We start from the raw sequence: 24,347 nt of genomic DNA, 5'->3' as shown, positions 1-24,347 counted from the left end.
TTCACGCAACGCACAAGTGATGCGTGAAAAACAACGCTCATGTGAACAGCCCCATAGAAATTAATGGGTCAGGATTCAGTGCGGGTGCAATGCGTTCACCTCCCGCATCGCATCCGCGCGGAATACTCGCCCGTGTGAAAGGGGCCTAAGGGTACTTTCACACTAGCGGTTTTTTCTTTTCCGGTATAGAGTTCCATCACAGGGGCTCAATACTGGAAAATTGATCAGTTTTATCCTAATGCATTCTGAATCAAGAGCAATCCATTCAGTATGCATCAGGATGTCTTCAGTTCAGTCCCTCTTATGTTTTTTGGCCGGAGAAAATACCGCAGCATGCTGCAGTTTTCTCTCCGGCCCAAAATACTGAACACTTACCGGAATGCTGGATCCAGCATTATTTCCCATTAAAATGCATTAATGCCGGATCCGGCCCCAACTGTTCCGGAAAAACGAATCCAATTTTGCAGTCTGCGCATGCGTAGACCTTTTAAAAATGTGAAAAAGATAAATACCGGATCATTTTTTTCCGGATGACAACCAGAAAGACGGATCCGGTATTGCAATGCATTTGTCAGACTGATCTACATCCGTAGCCATCTGACAAATGCATCCGCTTGCGTCCGGATTGTCCGGACAGTTCTGCCTGCCGGAATCCTCTGCCGCAAGTGTTAAAGTACCCTAAACTACACTTTAGTGTGGTATAGATGCAATGAGGCCTGTCTCTCCCCCCCCCCCCCCCCCCCCCATCACCACAGATGTAGTTCTTCGTATTGTGCTTGATGCAAAACACTGGGGGAGATTTATCAAAACTGGAGTAAAGGAAAACTGGCTTAACAACCAATCAGATTCCACCTCTCATTTCCAAAAGAACTCTGAAAAACGGAAGGTGGAATCTGGTTGCTATGGGCAACTTAGCCAGTTTCCCCCACATCGGTTTTGATAAATCTCCCCCACTGGGGTCATGTGTGACAGCGCAGACTTAAAAAATAGTGATGGTGCGTCCATGTGCACGGTGACACCCATGATCTGAAGGACTTATTTGGGTAGCGCTAACGTTTGCACTGATTTCACACGTGACTGAATCTGGCGTACATTCACCCAGCAGTTTTTTCTACCAGTGTTTTATCTGCATGTTTCTTGCTAAAGATGGGGCTGGATTCCAGCCGAGGAGAGTGGGAAAAGCTTTCCTTTAGGAACAAAGGATGTAGATTGTACGCCAACCAACAAATATTACTTTGAACTGTTCGGACAGCCCCGTCCATTAGCCCTGATAGGTCTTATAGATGTCATAGAGGGGTACATGAGGTAAGTTGTAGTGAAGGTAATCTTACCAGTGACTGTATTTGTCAGTTATAACCTCCCATATCACGCAGCATCTTGTGTGGATAGGAAGCTAGTTTCTCTGTGTATGCCAATAGGAGCCTCAATGTCGGTCTCATAGGAATAAATAGAGAAGTAACTGACTTCCTGTCCTGAGGCAGAGTGCTGGTCACATGACACAGCTGAGGATCAGAAGGGAGGGGATAACTGACAAATACAGTCACTGGTAAGAAGATTACCTTCACTACAGTTTACATCATGTACCTTTCTAGTGGGCCAGAGAATAAAGATTTTGCGGGAGTGATTCTTTAACGAGCAGGTTTCTCCAACTTCACCTCTGACGACGCCTTCTCCTTTCTCCTCCTCCTTTTACTGAAAACCTTAAGTAGAATAAGAAGAAGATGGTAAGTGAGACCTGCGAGGTTGAAGGCTGTGCATCTTCTGCAGTGACCATAGCTCTGTAGAGGTCCGCATGTGCTCACAGCATGTCTTATAGTAGTGCCGTGCTGCGCCCCGCTCTACTACTCCATTGCGGCCTGTCCAGGTTATATGGAAACCTTTACATCCAGAAAGATATTGACTTTACATGTGGCATGGAAAGATCGAATTAACACTAACCCCTAATACATTCCTGTATATGTAGTTTGGATTTTGGCATGCTGAGTTAATGAAGGTTTCTTTACTAATAGAGATCTTCAGGAGTGAAACATGCTGTAACCCACAGTAATGGAACGCCCTTTTTTCGGTTCTTGTTTTAAAGGAGTCCAAATGAAGCATATGAAATCCATTTATCAATGGTCTCCTGTGCTGAGATGTGGTCACTTGATACCTTGGGCCCCAATGCCTGAGGCTGCACTGCTGAGAGTCTAATGCTCCCCTCATGGAGACTGACTACAGCAATGTCCTCCCCAGAGATGTTGTATTTGGGGGTTTTGTACCTACACAAGGTGTTCAGCCTTCGTCATAAAATCATTTTCGCTTAAAATATCTTCTTGATAACTATACAAGTGGCCGATGTCCTCATTAACATTCATCTTCTCTGTCTAAGGTAAATCTAATATGTGATCATTTCCCCTAGTTAATCTTCCCAAACTAAGTAGAATCTGCTGCCTGCAAATATTGAAATGTGTTCAAAAAAGACCTTTTAAGAAATACTTTTTGGGAGGGCCCCCGTTCAGTCGCAGAGACCATCTGTGAAGAGTGTCCATCACTCTGCAGGACCCACTACATATGAGCAGTGATTTCACTGAGAACGGTGTAATACTTAATTTCACCTGATGGTGGCGCTGTAGGGGAGTTCAACACTTTATGACTGATTTCACATATGGATCAGTTGATTGAGGTTCCAGCATTGAGACATGCCCTTATCACTCAGGGACCCTTATAAAAAAAATGGAGTGTTCAAGGTGGACAACCCCTTTAACATCTTTGGTCAGCTAAGGGAAGGGCAATATTTAACACCGTCAATTGTCTTGGGAAGAACATAGTGCCAGCGAGCCGCCACACCCTTACTGTACAGCAAGTGAGTGGGCATAGGTGCTACCTCCACACCATCACTTCTGGGTGTCCGCTGCGTTATACAAATGACACCCCACTCTCATGGCTGGGATCAGAGGCTACTCCAGTCCCAGTCTTTCAACCCCTTTTATGTTGGCTGATCAGGAGACTGGATGCTGACGTCCCCAAGTGGGACTAAAATAAAAAGTGCAAATCAGAAAAATAAAAAGTAAACCCCCATCTTTCAAAAAGTCCTTTGTCTTTAGGATAAAAAAATACAACAAATTATACATAATTGGTATTACTGCATTCAGAGTAGAATTAATGTAGCCTTTTATCTAGTGCAGGTCATGTTAGACATACGTAAGGCAGCATCAAGTTTTTTGGTTCATCTAGAATCCCCAAAAATTAAGTAAAGTGTTAAAAAAAAATATATAAAAATCATATGCCCCACAGAATGGTAATAGTGAAATTTTACAAATATTCGCAAAAATAAAAAAAAAAGGCCCTCAAAGAGCAGCAAAGCTAAAGTTCTGTGTCGTTGAATGCAGTGACTCAAACAAAAAAGATATTGTTCAAAAGTAGAAAAGCAAAATAACAATATACATTTGGAATCGCTGTAATCGTAATGACCCAAAAATGGTTTTAATAATAAAAAAAAATACAGCTTGTTACACAAAAAAAAATGTGGCTTTCAAAATATGGGGTGAAAAAAAAAATATTAATAAATTAAATCTGCACGTGAATGAAGTGCCAAATATTGGAATACTAAATCACATCACCAAAGTGGGCCAAGTCCTTAAAGGGGTCGTCTCACTTCAGCAAATGGCATTTATCATGTAGAGAAAGTGAATACAAGGCACTTCCTAATGTATTGGGATTGTCCATATTGCCTCCTTTGCTGACTTGATTCATTTTTCGATCACATTATACACTTCTTTCCATGGTTACAACCAACCCGCAATCCAGCAGCTGTGGTCGCGCTTGCACACTAACTTTATCTACATAATAAATGCTATTTGCTGAAGTGAGACCACTCCTTTAAGGGGTTAAGGGTTTTAACAAAAAATGATTGGGATGCGGTGCAGTTTTCTGATAAACACTCTTGATTTTAACCTCTTGCATCAGTCGTTGGGCTTCTGAGTGAAGGGCCAACTGTGCAGATACAAAAGAGGGTACGTGCACTTTTAACTTGTATTCATAGGACTGAACCCCTTTGTGTGGGAGCAGAGCAGTCGTGTTAAAGGGAACCTGTCAGCTCTTGTGCTCCCCTATCGTTCAATTGGAAAAATATCAATAAGGCTACTTTCACACCTGCATTAGGTGCGGAGCCCTCTGGTATCTGCACAGACGGATCCGCACCTATAATGCAAACTCTTGTATCCGTTCAGGTTTTAATTACCATTTTTTTGTTCATGATAATGCAAACTGATCCGTTTTGACTTGCACTGAAAGTCAATGGGGGACGGATCCATTTTCAATTGCACCATATTGTCAGTGAAAACGGATCCGTCCCCATTGACTTACATTGTCCGTCCCCGTTGACAAACATCCGTCTGACTCCGCATCATCAGGGAGACATCAAAACGCTGCAAGCAGCGTTTTGGGGTCCGCCTCTAGAGCGGAATGGAGGCTGAATGGAGGCTGAACGGAGGCAAACTGATGCGGTTTGAACTGATCTTTTAATTCAGAATGCATTGGGGCTAAACTGATCCGTTTTGGGCTGCTTGTGAGAGCCCTGAAATGGATCTCACAAGCGGACCCAGAAACGGCAGTGTGAAAGTAGCCCAAGTTGGCGCTGTCTAGTCATTGCTGACTCTCCAGGAACACACCTCATTTTACAGGGGGAAAAAGTACCACTCAGTGGTCCATTTATTAATACATTTCCAAAAAGGAATAATTGAGGAACAGGACCTCTTCTTTAGAGCTCTAAGCAAAGATGCTCCAGAATTATTACATTGGAAATATAAGTATTTACTAAAACAGACATGTTGGGTCCTCTTCAATGTCCCCTGGCTGCTGTAGACGTGTAGCCTTGATGTTTGCTGTTTCTAAGACAATTCTTCCTGCATTCCAGTGGAGACTCTCCCGCCCGCTGCTCCATGTAGCACCAGGTCAGACTAGTTGTGGAATGTGGACTGTTGTATATTGTAGGAAGACCTGGAGCCTAAATGCTGAGTCACCCCACCCCATAAAGCTACATGACCTCAGTGGACTTGTTTCACAATAAGGCTAGGGATACCCGACGACACTTTGTCGCACCAATGTCGCGCAACAATTTTTATAATGATAGTCTATGGTGACATCCAAGATGGATTTTTGTGCGACACCATAGACTATCATTATAAAAATTGTCACGCGACACGTGTTGCAGTGTAGTTGTGCCCTAAATAAGTTGCGTGACACATGTCTTCATGTAGCCCTAGCCTAAGACGGCACACCTGAAAGCCTAGCTCTCCCAGTACATTTCCACATTTCTAATAATCAATTCAAGAGAAAATAAAACATCAAGCTTTGTGAACGGATCAGTAAGCCTGAAATACTACCATCAGATTATCCAGTGTTAAAGGGGTGCCCGGCAATAGAAAAACATGGCCACTCTCTTCCAAAAAACGGCACCACTCCAGTCCACGGATTGTGTGTAGCAATGGAGTGGAAGACAGTGTCCATGAGTTTCTATTCCTGGACAAAACCTTTGGGGATGTCCTTTTCAGATCGTTATTTAAATACCCCACCCAGCAAGACCTTTGTGGAAAGCATACCTTCCTGGTTCCAGCCTCCTAGGTCCACCACGGTCTTCACTGCACCATCCTTCACGCATGTAAGGGATCACGAGCGCCACAGCAGCAGCCAATGACATGCTCAGTGTTGATGTCCCCCAAGCAGCATGTGACCACAGTGACATGTCACATGGGGACATACTACCACTGTGGCCAGCCGTTGGCGTGACCTCCTTCCTGTACCTAGAGGATTGTTGTCTGATTGGTGGGGGGGTCCAACTGCTGGACAGCCCCATAGAGTTGAATGGAGCAACAGACCCTTGAATGCCCGCCGCTCCATTGAATCTGAATAACACAATCTCCTAATCCAGTGATTGACGAGGGGCCCCATCTGTCAGACCCCACCGATCAGGATCTTTTGCCTTATCCTGTGGATAGTGGATAAGCTGTTGTAATGGGACAACCTCTTTAAGGTCCTCCTAGTAATTAAAGGTTATTTTTTTTTTAAAATCATTGACAATCCAGCTTGGAACTGAACACCGGAGTCATTTGAGACGCAGTGCTTCCCTAGTCACCAGGCTGTATCTTTAAAGGGGTTGTCTGCTTTTTTGTTATATTGATGACCCATTCTCAGGGTAGGTAATCAAAAACAGATCGGCGGGGGCCAAGTGAATAGGAATGAGCCAACCCTTCGTTGTAATTGCACTGCTTACCTCTGCAGTTGCGATGGCGAGCAGGTAAACGGTCAAGAGAAGGCAGCGCTCGTACGAGTTCTGCTTTCTCTTCATTCAGCTGATCGACGTGGTGCCAGGAGTCAGACACCCGCCGATCTGATATTGAAGTGTTAGGCCCCTTTCACACGGGCGAGTTTTCCGTGCGGGTGCGATCCGTGCGGCGAACGTATGGCACCCGCACTAAATCCTGACTCATTCATTTCTATGGGGCTGTGCACATGAGCGATGTTTTTAACGCATCACTTGTGCGTTCAGTTGAAATCGCAGCATGCTCTATATTTTCCGATTTTGACGTGACGCAGGCCCCATAGAAGTGAATGGGGTGTGTGAAAATCGGATGGCATCCGCAAGCAAGTACGGATGCCGTGTGATTTGCACGCATGGTTGCTAGGAGACCATCGGGATGGAGACCCGATCATTATTATTTTTCCCTTATAACATGGTTATAAGGGAAAATAATAGCATTCTGAATACAGAATGCATAGTAAACCAGCGCTAGAGGGGTTAAAAAAAAAAAAAAAAAAATTTAACTCACCTTAGTCCACTTGCTCGCGAAGCTGGCATCTCCTTGTGTCTCCGCTGCTGATGAACAGGACCTGGGGTGAGCTGCTCCATTAAATAGAGCTTAAGGACCTTCGATGACGTCACTCCGGTCATCACATGGTCTTTTACCATGGTGAATCACCATGGTAAAAGATCATGTGACGTACCATGTGATGACCGGAGTGACGTCATCGAAGGTCCTTAACCTGTATTTAATGGAGCAGCTCACCCCAGGTCCTGTTCATCAGCAGCGGAGACACAAGGAGATGCCGGGCTTCGCGATCAAGTGGACTAAGGTGAGTTAAATTTTTTTTTATTTTTTTTAACCCCTCTAGCGCTGGTTTACTATGCATTCTGTATTCAGAATGCTATTTTCCCTTATAACCATGTTATAAGGGAAAATAATACAATCTTCAGAACATCAATCCCAAGCCCGAACTTCTATGAAGAAGTTCGGGTTTGGGTACCAAACATGCGCGATTTTTCTCACGCGAGTGCAACGCATGACAATGTTTTGCACCTGCGCAGAAAAAATCGCGCATTTTCCCGCAACGCACCCGGCTCTTATCCGGGCAAAAAAACTCACGCCCCTGTGAAAGAGGCCTTACTCACCTCACCAATCACCATTCTGATGCTTTCCGGGTACCCAATTGTCTCTACTACCTTGTCCCTCGAGACAGACCGGAAATAACCACTCAGCCAATCATTGCTGAAGCAGCAATCAGTCTCTGCCAGTGATTGGCTGAGCAGTTTTTTGATCCACCCGCTACACCAGAGCTGGTCAAACCGTGAGGGTGGGCTTACTGAAGTGGCGCCCAGTTGTTAGTGAGGCTGTTTTGATGCCATAGTATCTGAATAATTGACCTGTTCGGCTTTTTTCTTGTTTTTCTTGATTTAAGAGAAAAATTAGATTCATATTAAGCAATATTGGTATTTTTGTGTTTGAATTTTGTCCTGTTTGTGGTTCTTTAGGACCTCATGGTTGGCGATGAAGCCAGTGAGCTGCGTTCAATGCTGGAAGTGAATTATCCAATGGAAAATGGCATCGTGAGGAACTGGGATGACATGAAGCACTTGTGGGACTACACGTTTGGACCTGAGAAACTGAACATAGACACCAGAGACTGTAAAATCCTTTTAACTGAGCCTCCAATGAACCCAACCAAAAATCGGGAGAAGATTGTCGAGGCAAGTACTCTCTCTCCACATCTGTCCGCTCTAAAGTCTATTCTCAGAGCTACATTACATAATGGTAGGAAATACTGTGACTGCAGTGTATATGGCGGGCAGCCCGATTTCTGCCATCAGAGGCGAAAGGTTCGGCCATGTTGGATTTTAACATGCTTGTTTCCTGGGAGATGGGTTCTGTCAGGTGTTGGGCATGTTTCCCTCTCCCTATGGCAGTAAACATGTATATTGGGAAGTAGCATCTGTCCCAAATCCTAGGTATCTCGCATGTCAAAGGGGTTTCCTGGTTTACAGAATTAATTTTCACATGCCCCCCTCAGGGACTTCTGATTTGATAGAGGGGGTATAAGTAGAGTTCTGAAGGCAGACTTTGGATAGCCCCGACTCGCACCCATCCCACCGGCATGCATTCAGCTACCGGCCCCCTGATTCTAGCATTCTGTACTCTATCTTTACCGAACCCCTGCCCTGCGCGCCCATATTCTTGGGGGCCCCCAGTGCATCCTGACTCATCGCTCACTGCCTTGCCCTCTTGCATTCAGGCACAGTGCTGGAGTCGAGAGCTACCTCCATTTGAGCCTGGCAAAAGACACTGGTCCACCAGGCATGTGCCTCTGATCAGATGGGGTGCCAGTATATGCCATTTTTAAGTGAACAACCGCCCAGTTAGCTGGTATCTGTAAATCTAGACTGTACTGAATCAGCGCCCCAATAGCTGGTATCCGTAAATCCAGACTAGACTGAACGAGCGCCCCATTAGCTGGTATCCGTAAATCTAGATTAGACTGAACGCTCAATTAGCTGGTATCCGTAAATCTAGATTAGACTGAACGCTCAATTAGCTGGTATCCGTAAATCCAGACTAGACTGAACGAGCGCCCGATTAGCTGTTATCTGTAAATCTAGACTAGACAATTAAAGCTTGTTCTGTGGATGGCCATGCGGCACTGCAGGCTCACCTATATGCCCAGTCACACCGCCATGACCATGATTCTCTCACCCTTGTGTAAGGGCCATCCTTATTCTGGATCCCCCCACCTGCTAAGGATTCGGGTTGGTGCGTCACAAAAATATGTCCAACTTGTCTGCTATATGCAGTCGCTCGACTCTTAGAGCTGTGACTCTGCAGTGATAACACAGCGAGGTCGCAGGTGATTTGCTCGTCACTCGCGACTTACATCCAATGAAGTAAGTCACTTGCAATGTGCGACAAAATCCTGGTCTGTATTTTTTGTGACGGTCGCTTTGCAGCATGTTGACACCATTGACAAACATTACATGAAATGTCACGCGACACATGTCGCTGAACCCCTAGGGTGCAGTCCAGCTACAAAGCGCATTCTCTTTCGCTGTCTAGGACACTTTACGTCCATGCAGCGTTGATTTCTGTGGGTACCATATTATGCTTCATTTCTCCTGTGGGTTGCGCTGCAGGAGAACCGAACACTTCGCCCATTTTCCCACACAGATTACAATTGATCTACAAGATCAGTTTATCACCAAAGTTGCACGCTAGCAAAAATACATTGGGGGTCATTTACTAACACCAGTTTAGCATAAAAAATTTACAAGACCCCTTTTTGCGGCTTTGTAATGTCCGTGTGACAATATGCTGTCGCTTGCTGCGTTTTTACACTGTTCTCACCGATGGGGAGTGTCAGGAGTGCCGGGGTCATCGCAACCAGCTAATTCACGAACATTTATGCCATAAAAACGGGTGTAAATCTTGGTGAAAAACGAATCCAGTAGATTTCACCACAGGCACATGGACTGCCTGCGTGCGCCTAGTCCATAAATTAGGCACATCCTCCGGCAGAGCAGAGGCTTTCAAAGATCGGCGTAAAAAGCCAGTCTTTGATAAATGACCCCTATTGTGCAAAGCAGACAGCCCCTTGACCTCTGCGTTTGTGAATTAGATGAAGTATTTTGTGGCCTCTTTGAGAGCTTTGTAATGGTTTTGTTTCTCCTGTTTCCAGTCCTTTTTACGTTAACCCGTCTCTTTCTTCCAGGTAATGTTTGAGACGTACCAGTTTTCAGGTGTTTACGTTGCTATCCAGGCCGTTCTTACACTGTATGCACAAGGTGGGTATGCCGGCTAAGATTACCGTGTTTTCTGACCTCTTCTAGATAAAACCGCTGCAGTAAGGTGTTGGCACACAACATATGTTATCCGCTTATTAAAATCCAAAAAGCTCAGAGGCGGGATGAATGGATCTGGTCTTTATCCATTAGAGTAGCAGGGCTGCGGTGTCCTATTGGATAGTTCACGTGTAATCCGTCATCCAGGCAACTTCGGCTACTTTCACACTCGCGTTTGGTGTGGATCCGTCATGGGTCTGCACAAACGCATCTGTTCAGATAATACAACCGCCTGCATCTGTTCAGAACGGATCAGTTTGTATTATCTTTAACATAGCCAAAATTGATCAGTCTTGAGCACCATTGGAAGTCAGAGGGGGATGAAACCGTTTTCTATTGTCAGTGAAAACAGATCCGTATCCATTGACTTACATTGTGTGCCAGGACGGATCCGTTTGGCTCAGTTTTGTCAGACGGACACCAAAATGCTGCAAGCAGCGTTTCGGTGTCCGCCTCCAAAGCGGAACGGAGCTAAACTGATGCATTCTGAGCGGATCCTTATCCCTTTCCGAATGCATCAAGGGCAAAACTGATCCGTTTTGGACCGCTTCTGAGAGCCCTGAACGATCTCACAAACGGAAACTAAAACGCCAGTGTGAAAGTAGCCTTAGTGGCAAGCCGCAGACACCTTTGATACATCCCAGTGTTACGATGCATGAAGTAACAGTAAGGGCCCTATTACTCTGCCTGATACTTGGGCAGAGAGAGGATCTATCGACAATAAACATGTTAATAAGCGCTCGTTTGCACCGGCCTACCACACAAGAAGCAAAGTGAATAGAGGGAGCAATGATCGCTACCACAGTCGTTCCTCACTCATTCACTTCTAATGATCGTCTGCAGCACATCTTGGAATATACAGGAGATGTGTTGCTGATAATCTTGATGAATGATGCAAATCAGCTGACAAGTGAGGGGAATAAGGAGTTATGCTCACAGCCGGGATCCCTGTTTTGCGGATCTGCAATTTGCAGATCGCCAAACACTTACAGCCGTGTGCATGAGGCCTGAAGGAGATGCAGCACTGGTGTAGCACTCATTGAGCACTATGGCCCTCCATGATGAGGAGGCTGCGGCGCTGGATTAAAGTGGTTCTCTCCTTTGGATATTTACGGCTTAAATGATGACCATATGCCTTTAACACTGCAGCCCCTTTAGTCTTGGGATTGATGTGGGTCCCAGGGTAGGACCATCACCTGTTTTTACTATGATGTGATATTTAAGCAATATGCTGTCGTTTTTTTTAGGTTTTTTTTTAGCTGAATCCCTCTGTTAAAGCAGTGATCAGAGGTTTTTACGTATTTCCTGTACGTTCACTGACCGCCACCAGTGTCTGCCTCCCCTCAACCGCAAATGGCTGATGACAGAGGACAATACATTATGTTAGATGGGGTGAAGAGAGCAGCTTCCAGCTGGCTTACTGTCCAGGCTATTGCTGACAGTACTTACATAGTGTTAGTCTGCGACTATGGCAGTGCGGAATCATCTCCGAGATCAGCGAATGTCTGGATCCCCTTGTTTTCCAGGTCCGTTCTGTACAGGAAATGAATGAAGAACTGGTTGAATTGTTGCCATTCTTGGCATTTTCACCCGTCACCAGTATACACGGGAGTGTGACAATGTATAATTACGCCACATCCTACGCAGTTAACTTGTCCCCGTCAAAAGCAGAGCACACGTGAAAACTATCCTGTCACCATGACAACAGCAATTTACTCCATTACTCCTCTGAGCATAGATCTCCTGCTCGGAGAGCGGCCCTGCTAATAGTGCTTTATAATGTCAGGGCTCCCCTCACTAATGGCAGACCATGGCCGGGCTGGGGTTAAGGTACATTTTGTCTGGCGTCATATGGGGCTTCTCCAAAGTCTATGATTTACCTAGCCAAGCAGAAAATATGCTCTTGTAAGTGCTAGGAATTGTCTTAGCTGTATAATCCTGCTGAACTATATAGAAGTCGGAGGGTTGTCTAAGAAAGGGCAACGTCTTAGAAGGTTTGGTCCCTTTTGTAGGACCTCCCCCCTCTATGAGCCATGCATTACATGGACTGCCATTTATTTGTATGCCTGCACCCCAACAGGGTAGGTTGAGAAGTAGCGGCATTGCTGCGGTAAATTCCTGCGGAAGTTCTGCCAAAATCCACAGGGAAATCCACATCAACAAGTCTGGGCTAAGTCCCTGATCATGTGGGGGCAAATATATATTCTGGACATCTTCTTACACCCTGAGTTAAGGGTGGGCAATATGACCTAAAATCTATATTGCGATATAATTTTAAGCATGTGCGATATATATCGCAATATATTGTTTTCTATATTGAGGGGGGGGTTAAACTTTTTTTTTTTTTACTTTTTATTTAAAAACTATTAGCCCCCTTAAGGGCTAGGACCCTTGTCATATTCACCCTAATAGAGCTCTATTACACTCTCCCTGCTGCTCTGTGCATAGTACACACAACAGCAGGGAGCTGACCATGGCAGCCAGCCTCTGATCCGCCCTCCCTCCCCAGTATTAATCATTAGTGGCAGTGGCCACAGGGTCCCCCTCCTCCCTCCCCATCATTGGTGGCAGTGGGCAGTTCCGATCGGCGTTCCACCAGTGCAATGCTGGGGCTCCGATCGGTTACCATGGCAGCCAGGACAGCACTGAAGTCCTGGCTGCCATGGTATGTTAGTACTCGCGTGCACCATGGCCGCCGGGCGCTCCTTCTCATAGTTCTGTGCGGCGCATTGCTAATGCTATAAGCTTTAGCAATGCGCCGCACAGACAGAAGGAGCGCCGGGCGGCCACGGCGCACGTGAGTATAATGCTGCTCACTAACATACCATGGCAGCCAGGACTTCAGTAGTGTGACTCCTGGCTGCCATGGTAACCGATCTTCACTACTGCTCCGTGGTCATATCGCGGTCCGGCGATATGCACAAAATTCATATCGTGGCACAAATTTATATCGCCTATATCGCCCACCCCTAGTCTGAGTCATGCCCATCTCGCTGTAATTGATATCACTGACGTCATGCTGACACATCTCAGATCTCACGCATGCGCTTTAACCCTTCTTTCCTTTCTCTCCTGACAAGTTAAGGTGTATGCACCAGAGAAGGGAAAGAGGATTTACGGCACTTTCTCAAGATTTTCAGATACGCCGCAGTGACTTGGAGCAGACAGATGTCAATCACAATGAGACTCCATGACTCGGATAGTGTAATAAGGCGCCCGATGAGTCCCTGGCACGCATTTACCTATAGGTTCCATAGTAATTACAGCAAAATGCTGAGGCTGAGAGTTGTGAAAGGGACGGCACTATAGATCTCATCATGGAGAAATCGTTGCTATGTAATTAGTTGCATACAGCAAATGCGATGACAAATTCCCTTTAAAAATCCGCACTGCAGGTGGGTTGTTGGATGGAAAATTTCAGCAAAATGTGGATGACATTTGTTCTTGTCACGGAGTTACGCAGTGATTTTTATTTTTCCATCTGAAAAATGTGTGGTTTCTGCCACTTGTACCCGTATGGGACATTTATGGCGAACCATTATCTTATCCAAGCGACAGCAGCTCCTCAACTAAACCCACTACAGTCATCTGGTCATGGCAGACAGTATAACGTCACTGTAGGATATATTGCTTATTTATTACAGCTTTTAGTGGGCAGTACATGATGTTGCCAGGGACGGAAGGTCTGGACGGTGCCGCAGTGACATTAGTCACCTGGCTAATGTGTAACCAACCGAGCAGTCGCCTGCAGTCTATTCATTCTTTTGTCTTCTCTTCAGGTTTGTTGACTGGTGTTGTGGTGGATTCTGGTGATGGCGTCACTCATATTTGCCCAGTATATGAAGGCTTCTCTCTGCCTCACCTCACCAGGAGACTGGATATTGCCGGCAGGGATATTACCCGCTACCTGATCAAGGTAATGTCTTAATAGTATCACTCCCTACACATAGTCTGTGTTCTCAGAGCCAAAGTAATCCAGAAATGTCACCTTGACCCATGGCCATCACTGTGCAGCCCTAATCTTAAAGGGGTTGTTTTAAGTCATTTCAGCTAATCTGTGGAAGGAAGCTCTTTTTAGATAGTACGTCTACATCCGCTGCGCCACAGATGCCGCTATCCCTGCTGCACTGACACAGGCCGTTGGCTCTCCCGACCAGATATGTCCACTTCTTTTCCTGTTCAGCTGCATTTACTACTATGCAGCTGAACAGGAAAAGAAAAGGCCACATCTGGTCCGGATCGGGCGGAAGAGCCTGTTACCTGTGTCAGTGTATCAGAGCCGGCGTCATCAGCAGAATGAGAGAATGGTATGTACTATCTAAAAGATATTCTTTTTACAGGTTTATACCTACTACGGATTAGCTGAAATGCCCGGAGAACCCCTTTAAATAATTAAAATTTACATATGCCGATATCTGTATCTATAATTTAGAATAACTGTCCTCTCGCAGTTCCGTCTGCTTCATTTTAACATAATAGAAGCAACGAGATATCCCTAGATCAGAAGAGGTTCTCTAGCGCCATCTTGTGGCTACAGATCGGAAATGCATTAGAATCCACGTAAGACTGGGTTGTTTTAGCTGTCATGCTTTTATTTTCAAATCCAGATTATTTTCTTGTAAGTTAATGAAAAACTGCAATAGGCACTTTATTGATAGTATTGGAAAAATGACATCAAAGGGGATTTCCAGGATTTACATATTGATGGCCTGTCTTCAGGACAAGTCTTGAATATGAAATCAGTGGGATCCGACTCGTGTCACCCGCGTCAATCAGCTGTATGACGATGGTGCAACCCTCTGATTGCTTAGGCCTCTTCATAGGCCATGTGACATTCCCTAGGCACAGTCTCATTTAAGTGAGTGTGGCTGAGCTGTGATACCAGAACGGCCGCTATTAAATGGATGGCACTGTGCTGGGTAAGCTGCAGGAGACTGTGGCACTCAAACCTCCCCGTAGCATCCTCAAACAGCTCATTGGCAGGTGTGCCAGGTGTCTGACCCCTGCCAATCTCATGTTGATGACCTGTCCTGAAGATAGGTCATCGGTAAGAAAATGCAGGAAAACCCCTAAATTATTATAGCATCCGGGTGGCGACTATATATGTGCATTTAGAATAATAAAATGCTTTTACCTTAGCCATACGTTCACTCTTAATTTCTCAGAGCCAGGCAGAAATGGTATATATCATAGCTTGATTAAGAGGGTATTCCAGTCTCAGATATGTGTCTGATGGGCTGGAGATCGGTGCAGGTCCACGTATAGTATGACCTCTATCGATCAGACGCTTATAGGCAATCTGGTCTATAAGCCGTGATTGTCTAAGATGGGAATACCCCTTTAAGGTACTTTCGGTATGTTATGGGAGGTAAATCTATTTAAAAAAAAAAACTATTTTCTTACAGTTGCTGCTTCTGCGTGGATACGCCTTCAATCACTCTGCAGATTTTGAGACTGTCCGCATGATCAAGGAGAAGCTCTGCTATGTTGGATACAATATAGAGCAAGAGCAGAAACTGGCATTAGAGACCACGGTGCTGGTGGAGTCCTACACGGTGAGTACGGAGTAGCTGTGAGGATGCTGATGGCTACACTTACAGTGACGAGATATCCCGGTGACTAATGACTGAGTCCTTTTACTGACTGAGTATCCATTACGTACTGAAACATTCCCTTCTCCCTCCCCCAATGCACAAATGACTTGAATATTAGGTTTTCTTAATTAAACGTTGCCTTAAAGGGCTTCTGTCACCCCACTAAACCGTTTTTTTTTTTTTTGCTTATAATCCCTAAACTGCGATTTATGCCTACATAATCTAATTAATCATTTTGGTCCAGTAGATTGTGTTAAAAACGTGCTTTTAAAATATGAAAATTACCTTGCTACCAGCAAGTAGGGCGGCTACTTGCTGGTAGCAGCCGCATCCTCCGATCCTAAAGACGCCCCCTCCGCATGTTGATTGACAGGGCCAGGGAACGGGATCGTCCTCTGGCTGGCCCTGTCTGCTATCAAGATCCTGCGCTGTAACGGTATTCAGTCGGCGCAGGCGCACAGAGGTGGCCGCTCCATCCTCAATGCGCCTGCGCCGATGACGTCACATCTACACCCGGCGCCGATTGAAGACAGGTACGGCACAGGCGTGAGATTTTGAATGCAAACAGGGCTAGCAGAGGACGATCCCGTTCCCTGGCCCTGTCAATCAACATGAGGAGGGGGCGTCTTTAGGATCGGAGGATGCGGCTGCTACCAGCAAGTAGCCGCCCTACTTGCTGGTAGCAAGGTAATTTTCATATTTTAAAAGCACGTTTTTAACACAATCTACTGGACCAAAATGATTAATTAGATTATGTAGGCATAAATCGCAGTAAAGGGATTATAAGTAAACAAAAAAAAAAAAAAACGGCTTAGTGGAGTGACAGAAGCCCTTTCCTATCCAAGAATAATGTATCTGATTACTGGGGACTCCAACCGCTAGGACTTCCAATGGTTCTCATGGGGCCCTGCATAGTCCCATGAGAACAAAGCGATGGTGCATATGTTACCTCCACTCCTGTAACCTCTCCTGACATGTCTGCTTTAGTAATTGCATGAATTCCCCATATAATAATTCTGGAACAATTTTTGTATATTTCTCTGTTGTGCAGTTCCTTTTATTCTTGCTAGAAGTTATGAATATATTGCCAGCAGTTTGCAGTGAAGGTACATCAGAGTGTTACCAGTTGGGAGTGTGTCCTTGCACAGTTTTGACAGTGGAAGCACTGATTGAATGTCAGACTGTGCAGGGACACATCCCCCAACTGGTAACATCCATCTGGACCTTCCCTGCAAACTGCTAGTAATTCATTCAACTTCTAGCAGGAATAATAAAGTAATGGCAACACATGGTCATAATAAATGCTCCAGAATTTTTAATACATGGGGAATGCAAGCAGTTACTACAACAGACATGTCGGGAAAGGGGACAAGTCCACTTTAATTCTAAGCTGAGTTCTGTCAGTCCTATAGAAGTCAGTGGAGTGGTGGTCCCTTATGCATACGGCCATTCATGGGGCACTTCAGGACCTGCATTCGCGTGATTGCTAGGGGTCCCAGTGGTTGGACTCCAGCGATCAGATGCATATCCCCAAGTAAATGCTTGTTTTCTTCATGAACCTGTATTGTACACGTATTGGGACCCGCACTGATGTCCAAAACAGGAGTGACCTAAGGCCACCTGGCTTGCAGAGGTGGCCGGGTTTACAGACACAGCTGAGCTCCCCTCCTAAACACTCAGATCTGCTGACATTTTGCTTCCATTGCAAATAAATGGGATGTTTCCTACTTCATTCACATGTAGCGGAAAAACCTACGCAGGATAGTGACTGCGCTGTGGATTTTAAAAATCTGCTGCGTGCTCATTATTTGCACAGAAAAGATTGTCCCCATTGTATGACAGCAGGGCTAAACCTTCAGCAGATCTGCTTGCACATCCGTGGCAGAAATCGGTGTCTATTGGAATTCAGCTATGGATTCTATGAAAACGACATGTTGGATTTGCCCTAGGTCAATCCTGAATGTGTGACCATACCCTAATGCAGCCATCTTTATTTTATTGCACAGCTTCCAGATGGCAGGGTTATTAAAGTAGGTGGAGAACGCTTTGAAGCCCCAGAAGCGCTGTTCCAGCCTCATCTTATCAACGTAGAAGGTGTTGGCGTCGCTGAGTTGCTGTTCAACACCATCCAGGCAGCTGATATCGATACTCGGTGAGATTTTCTGTACTTTGTACCACTGAACCTCTCCCATGTATGTACATGTGTGACTTGTACTGTAATGCAGCCCGTGACTATAGGGCTGTATAGAATAAATCTGATCTGTACCTCCTAACAATTGCCTTCTGTTTGCAGGCCAGAGTTCTACAAGCACATTGTGCTGTCGGGGGGCTCCACCATGTACCCCGGTCTGCCGTCTCGCCTGGAGAGAGAACTTAAACAGCTCTACTTAGAAAGAGTCCTAAAGGGAGACGTTGAGAAATTATCGGTAAGTTAATAATTGTACGTTCTCTCTGAAAAATGTGTACTTTATTAGCCTGCTTTAGGCTACTTTCACACTAGCGTTCGTTGGTCCGCTCGTGAGCTCCGTTTGAAGGGGCTCACGAGCGGACCCGAACGCAGCCGTCCAGCCCTGATGCAGTCTGAATGGAGCGGATCCGCTCAGACTGCATCAGTCTGGCGGCGTTCAGCCTCCGCTCCGCTCGCCTCCGCACGGACAGGCGGACAGCTGAACGCTGCTTGCAGCGTTCGGGTGTCCGCCTGGCCGTGCGGAGGCGTGCGGATCCGTCCAGACTTACAATGTAAGTCAATGGGGACGGATCCGTTTGAAGATGCCACAATATGGCTCAATCTTCAGGCGGATCCGTCCCCCATTGACTTTACATTGAAAGTCTGGACGGATCCGTACGAGGCTATTTTCACACTTAGCTGTTATATGCTAAAATAATGCAGACGGATCCGTTCTGAACGGAGCCTCCGTCTGCATTATTACGATCGGATCCGTTCAGAACGGATCCGATCGAACGCTAGTGTGAAAGTAGCCTTAAAGGCATTTTCTCATCTCTTAAGTGGATGGCATTTAGCTGGAGTATCCACAGTTCTAGAGAATTGTTAATGTGCAAATTCTATTGCATGGGTTTCTTGTATGACGTATTTCCTACGTCATTTGTGATTTTTGAGATTGTTGCTCAGATTTGCCTAAGGGCTCTTTCACACTTGCGTTGTCCGGATCCGGCGTGTACTCCATTTGCCGGAAGTGCCCGCCGGATCCGTAACACCGCAAGTGAACAGAAAGCATTTGAAGACTGATCCGTCTTCAAAATGCGTTCAGTGTTACTATGGCAGCCAGGACGCTATTAAAGTCCTGGTTGCCATAGTAGTAGTGGGGAGCGGGGGAGCAGTATACTTACCGTCCGTGCGGCTCCCGGGGCGCTCCAGAATGACGTCAGAGCGCCCCATACGCATGGATGACGTGATCCATGCAATCACGTCATCCATGTGCGTGGGGCGCCCTGACGTCACTCTGAAGAGCCCCGGGAGCCGCATGGACGGTAAGTATGCTGCTCCCCTGCTTTACCATGGTAGGACTTTAGCGTCCTGGCAGCCATGGTAACCATTCAGAAAAAGCTAAACGTCGGATCCGGTAATGCGCCGAAACGACGTTTAGCTTAAGGCCAGATCCGGATTAATGCCTTTCAATGGGCATTAATTCCGGATACGACCTTGCGGCAAGTGTTCAGGATTTTTGGCCGGAGCAAAAAGCGCAGCATGCTGCGGTATTTTCTCTGGCCAAAAAACATTCCGGTCCTGAACTGAAGACATCCTGATGCATCCTGAACGGATTTCTCTCTATTCAGAATGCATTAGGATAAAACTGATCAGGATTCTTCCGGCATAGAGCCCCGACGACGGAACTCTATGCCGGAAAAGAACAACGCAAGTGTGAATGAGCCCTAAAAGGGATATTCCATGATTTTACTTGTGATCGATAAGCTGCCACTATCTGATCTTTGGGGGTCTGACAGCCCGCACCTCTGATCAGCTGTGCTGCGGAAGCTCCAGTTCTGGAACTACACAGTGTAGTGAACGGAGCTGTGTAGATCTAGTGCCAGAGCTTCTGTAGAACAGCTGATCGGTAAGGGTTTGTGATGGTCTGTCCTAAGGATAGGGCATCACTTGTAAAATCATGGAATGCACTCTTAAAGGGGTTGTCCCATCTTGTACATTTGGGGCATATTGCTTGGATATGCCTCCAATGTCTGATAGGTGTGTGTCCCACTGGGATCTGCACCTATATTTAGAACAGAGCCTGAAAAAAAGGAGGGCGCATCACACATGCACTGCTGCCCTCCATTAATTTCCATGGGAATGCCAAAAATAGCAGAGTCCTGGCTCTGCTATTTCCATCAGCCCCATTGAAGTAAGTGGAGTGGTGGCCACGCTTGTGCAGTGCGTTTCCTATTCATTTCAGTGGGACTTCCGAGCTGAGTGCGCTGCTCTGCTATTTTTGGCACTCCCTTAGAAATGATTGGATGGCGGCCCTGCATGCGTGGTGCACCCTCCTTCACTTTGCGGGCTCTGTTCTAAAGGCAAGTGCGGGTTCCAGAAGTGGGACCCGCACCTATCAGACATATTTTGTGGCATATCCTAGTGTTATGCCCCCAGTGAACAAGATGGGCCAACCCTTTTAAGCGTATCCTAGAGCAGTGTTTCCCAACCAGTGTGCCTCCAGCTGTTGCAAAACTACAACTCCCAGCATGCCCGCACAACCAAAGACTGTCCGGGCATGCTGGGAGTTGTAGTTTTGCAACAGCTGGAGGCACACTGGTTGGGAAACGCGTTCCTAGAGATCCTAGTTTCCATGCATGTTAGGAGGTTTTCCGTTACTTATATACTGATGACCTATCCACAGGAGCACCCCTTCTCAAACAGCTGATCGGTGGGTGTCCTGGGTGTGAAACCCCCCCCCATATCAGATACTGATAACTTATCCAGAGGATAGGTCATCAGTTATAAAATCTTGGAAAACCCTTTAAAACTCTTTCAAAGGGGTTGCGCAGTGTAATGATATTGATGACCTGTCCTTAGCATAGGTCATCAATATCAGATTGGCGGGGGTCTCAATAGGAGAAGCTGTAATTACGCTGCAACCCCAAAACGGTCCAGGTGGTGCGCAGGTAAATTTGAAGAGGATGCAACACACAAGTGCTGCTGCCTCTTCAAACAGCTGATCGGGGAGGTGCCAGGAGTCGGACCCCCTGCCAATCTGATATTGATGACCTATCCTGAGGATAGGAAATCCGTATGCTGACCGTGCCATCTATGCTGACATCATAAATAAAGGCAGTGTAGTTATTTTTCACGTAAAGGTCCAGCCTTATGCATATTTTTATTTGGCAGTGCTGTGCTGTACCTAAACAAATAAATGTGCCCGTTTCCATCTGCTCTGTTCTAGCGTGCAGGTTTCCGATCTATGATCCTTCCAGTCTCCAGCTTGTAAACTTCCAGACTTGATCATGTGCACTGCTGCAGCCAGTCACTGGCCTCAGCAGTGATGGTTTTCCCAAATCACACATGACGCAGCTTGGGGATATGTTGCCACTGAGGTTCAGGCGCGTGTGACCCTCATCCAGTAATTTACAGGCTGGGGACCAGAACGAGCGCACATCAGGTCCTCCTCAGTGCCTTTGTTTCTTTTTTGCTTAGATACAGGGCAGTACTGGCCAAATGTGAATATAAAGCCAGATAACCCCCCTTTAAAATATTTCAATGAAAGACTGTGGATCCGATCACTGGACTTTTTTACTGTAGGCTAATCAGAAGGCTAATTTCACTGATCTGCCACAGGAGGGCGCTTGTTTTCACCTGATTTTTTTTTTTATCTTCCAACGTTCAGATGTCAGATTTCAGTTTCTTTGTATGAAGCGGGCTCATGTGCAGATTACAGATGGACATCTAGTCCGTTATCTGCTCTAGAATGTGGAAACTTGTATCTGATACATCACGAGCATTCTCAACAACATGTTAGAGGTTGTCTGGTTAAAAAAAATATATAGAGGGAGCCCTCTTTTTTTCAGGGTCCCAGAGGGGAGGCTACAAAGAGCGCCTCTTGCTAGGAATGACATGACCATGTGTTACTTATACACAGTCCATTGATTTCTATGAGCACTGTTATGCTTTGTTTCCCCCTGTGCTGTTGGGGAGTACGTGCATACTGGCTGCTCCCCTATGGATATTTACTGGGTACCCCAGCGAGCAGACACCCTGTCATCAGCTTACCATTGAGGTGCATTGTAACAAGAGCAGTTGGGCGCCCACGCTTACTTTATATTTAATCTCTGACCTGATTATTGGTGGGTCGTGATCTGTCCTGTAATGTGTGTGCAGGTGACTGGGCATATCATGCCAGCGGGCGGGGGGGGGGGAGGGTGAAAGGTTTTCTGTGAATTGTGTAGTAATACACACAATGGATATATCAGCATCTCTTAAACATGCAGAATATTTGCGCTCCCCTTTACCACCCCATTGGATTACTGTATTATACTGTCAATTTTATTCTTGCAGAAATTCAAGATTCGCATTGAAGACCCTCCTCGCCGTAAGCACATGGTATTCCTGGGGGGCGCAGTGTTAGCAGATATCATGAAAGACAAAGACAACTTCTGGATGACCCGGCAGGAGTACCAGGAGAAGGGCGTGCGTGTGCTGGAGAAGCTCGGTGTGACTGTCCGATAAGCCCCCCCTGCTTGTTCTGTTGCTTCCCTAAAGCTTTCCTTATATTTCCTTTATTGCCAATCTTTGAACTCGTTCAGCTATGTGACTTGGAAAAGCCTATTGACGTTAGGGGTGGGGGCGTTCATTTATTTTTTGTCCTGGTTTCCCTGGGGGGGGGGGGGGGAAGAAGGGGGAGCTTTGTATCCTGTTTGTTAATGTGGCCAAGTTTGACTATTTGATTTGCCCACACAAAGCTCTAGCTACGAGACCTATCTGCTGCCATGTCTGTCCCCATGGGCATTTGGCTCATCAGTAGGCTTATTCCCCCCCCTCTCCGCATAGTATTCGGCTTTAAAGCTGCTCTTTCTCTGCTGATCTCTGGGTGATTTGGCTTTTACTACCATACAGACTCCTCATGGCACTGCTTCCTATCTCGCTCTGCACCACACACTGCCCTGGTCTCCAGCAATACCGTGATCTTTTTACTGCAGCGGGGCCCCCCCTCCCTCTGGCCGGGGTTCCCTATGATGACTTGCTCTAGCATTGTTTATTTTGTTTTTATTTTCTAATTTTTAAGTTTGGAAATATGGTACATTTCCACCTATTCTATACTGTAACCCGGATGCGGCCTCCCCCAGCCCCCCTTTACTCTGTGGCCTAAACAAGACAGCACTTGTCCAGGTGATGAGGTCAGAGGACGACAAAATTCTTAATAATCATTCCCAGAAACAGTTACAAATGTGTACGTGATAATTTCTAAATATACAGAACTGTATCTATAAAAGAACAAAAAAATCTTGTGTTTTTTATTTTTTTCTATTTTTTTTGCTTTGGTCTCTTAAGAAGCACAGAGATAAAAAAAAAAAAAAATAGTCAGTGCCAATGGCATTTCTGATGACAAAATAGATGTTCGTTCAGTGGAGAAGTCGGGGCGCTCAGTGTTAGGCACTTTCTGCAGATCCGTGCATCATACATGATACGCACATCGTCTTTTAGCTAGTAAGGTGGTAGTTTACACAGAGTGTTGCTGTATGGTTAATAGTGTTACACCTTTAAGTAGCATTCCAGTAGATAGCATTCAGTTTCCGTCATCTGTGCTTTTTGCCTGCTGTACCGTATACTTCTACTCATCCGGATGTCAAGTTTGATCTTGGCAACGCCATTGAGCGCTCAGAAATTGAATGTCACCACTCCTGACATTCCCCATGAAATATCGGTTCCGGAGCATTTAGGCATAGAACCTTTGTATGGTCATCCTTCTGTTATTCCTCCATGACTTAAAGGGCATCTGTCAGCCGACTTGTACCCATGACACTGGCTGACCTGGCAGCTGAAGGCATCTGTGGTGGTCCCATGGTCATATGTGCCCCCACTGCTGAGAAAAATGATGTTTTAGTATATGCAAATGAGCCTCTAGGAGCAACGGGGGCGTTACCGTTACACCTAGAGCCTCTGCTGTCTCTGCAGCTCCCACTGCCTCTGCACTTTGATAGGTGTGATCAAGTCTACACTGCCTGGCCCTGTCAATCAAAGCGCAGAGGACACAGCAGATGCAGAGAGAGAGGACCTTTAGGTGTAATGGCAACGCCCCTGTTGCTCTCAGAGGCTCATTTGCATATGTTAAAACGTAATTTTTCTCAGCCATGCGGGCACATATGAACATGCGACCAACACAGATGCCGTCAGCTGCCAAGTGCACATGTAACAGGTCAGCCAGTGTCATAGGTACAAATCTGCTGACAGATGCCCTTTAACACTCAGTTGTCAATGTATTCATGCATTTTCAGGAGGAATAACAGAGGAATGTCAAAGTGGACATGTCAGGCATGGTGACAGGTCTTCTTTTTTTATTTTTTTATTATATATATCTGAACCTAGATATGCATAGAAGCCAAGTAAAACGGTGGAAATACTAACTGGCCTCCGCTGGTTCTGCCCCACCAGTCCTACCAGTAGTTAT

General features: G+C 46.0%; 1 protein-coding gene across 2 annotated transcripts in view; it reads left to right on the top strand.

Annotated features, from left to right (window-relative positions):
• ACTR2 (actin related protein 2) overlaps positions 1-23,298 on the top strand; it is a 48,067-nt gene extending 24,769 nt beyond the window's left edge. The window contains exons 3-10 of one of the 2 annotated variants that reach the window (XM_044288750.1): positions 1,710-1,724; positions 7,787-8,002; positions 10,012-10,084; positions 13,921-14,057; positions 15,547-15,696; positions 17,742-17,887; positions 18,029-18,161; positions 22,238-23,298. In XM_044288750.1, the coding sequence (XP_044144685.1) occupies positions 1,710-1,724; positions 7,787-8,002; positions 10,012-10,084; positions 13,921-14,057; positions 15,547-15,696; positions 17,742-17,887; positions 18,029-18,161; positions 22,238-22,408 (1,041 nt within the window). In that variant the 3' untranslated portion in view covers positions 22,409-23,298. The remainder of the gene's footprint in view (positions 1-1,709; positions 1,725-7,786; positions 8,003-10,011; positions 10,085-13,920; positions 14,058-15,546; positions 15,697-17,741; positions 17,888-18,028; positions 18,162-22,237) is intronic. The other variant, XM_044288751.1, reaches the window with a different exon arrangement.
• The last annotated feature ends 1,049 nt before the right edge of the window (positions 23,299-24,347 follow it).

Source organism: Bufo gargarizans, chromosome 4 (assembly GCF_014858855.1).
Source record: "Bufo gargarizans isolate SCDJY-AF-19 chromosome 4, ASM1485885v1, whole genome shotgun sequence".
Classification (NCBI taxonomy): Eukaryota; Metazoa; Chordata; class Amphibia; order Anura; family Bufonidae; genus Bufo; species Bufo gargarizans.
This window is presented reverse-complemented; position numbering and strand designations above follow the sequence as displayed.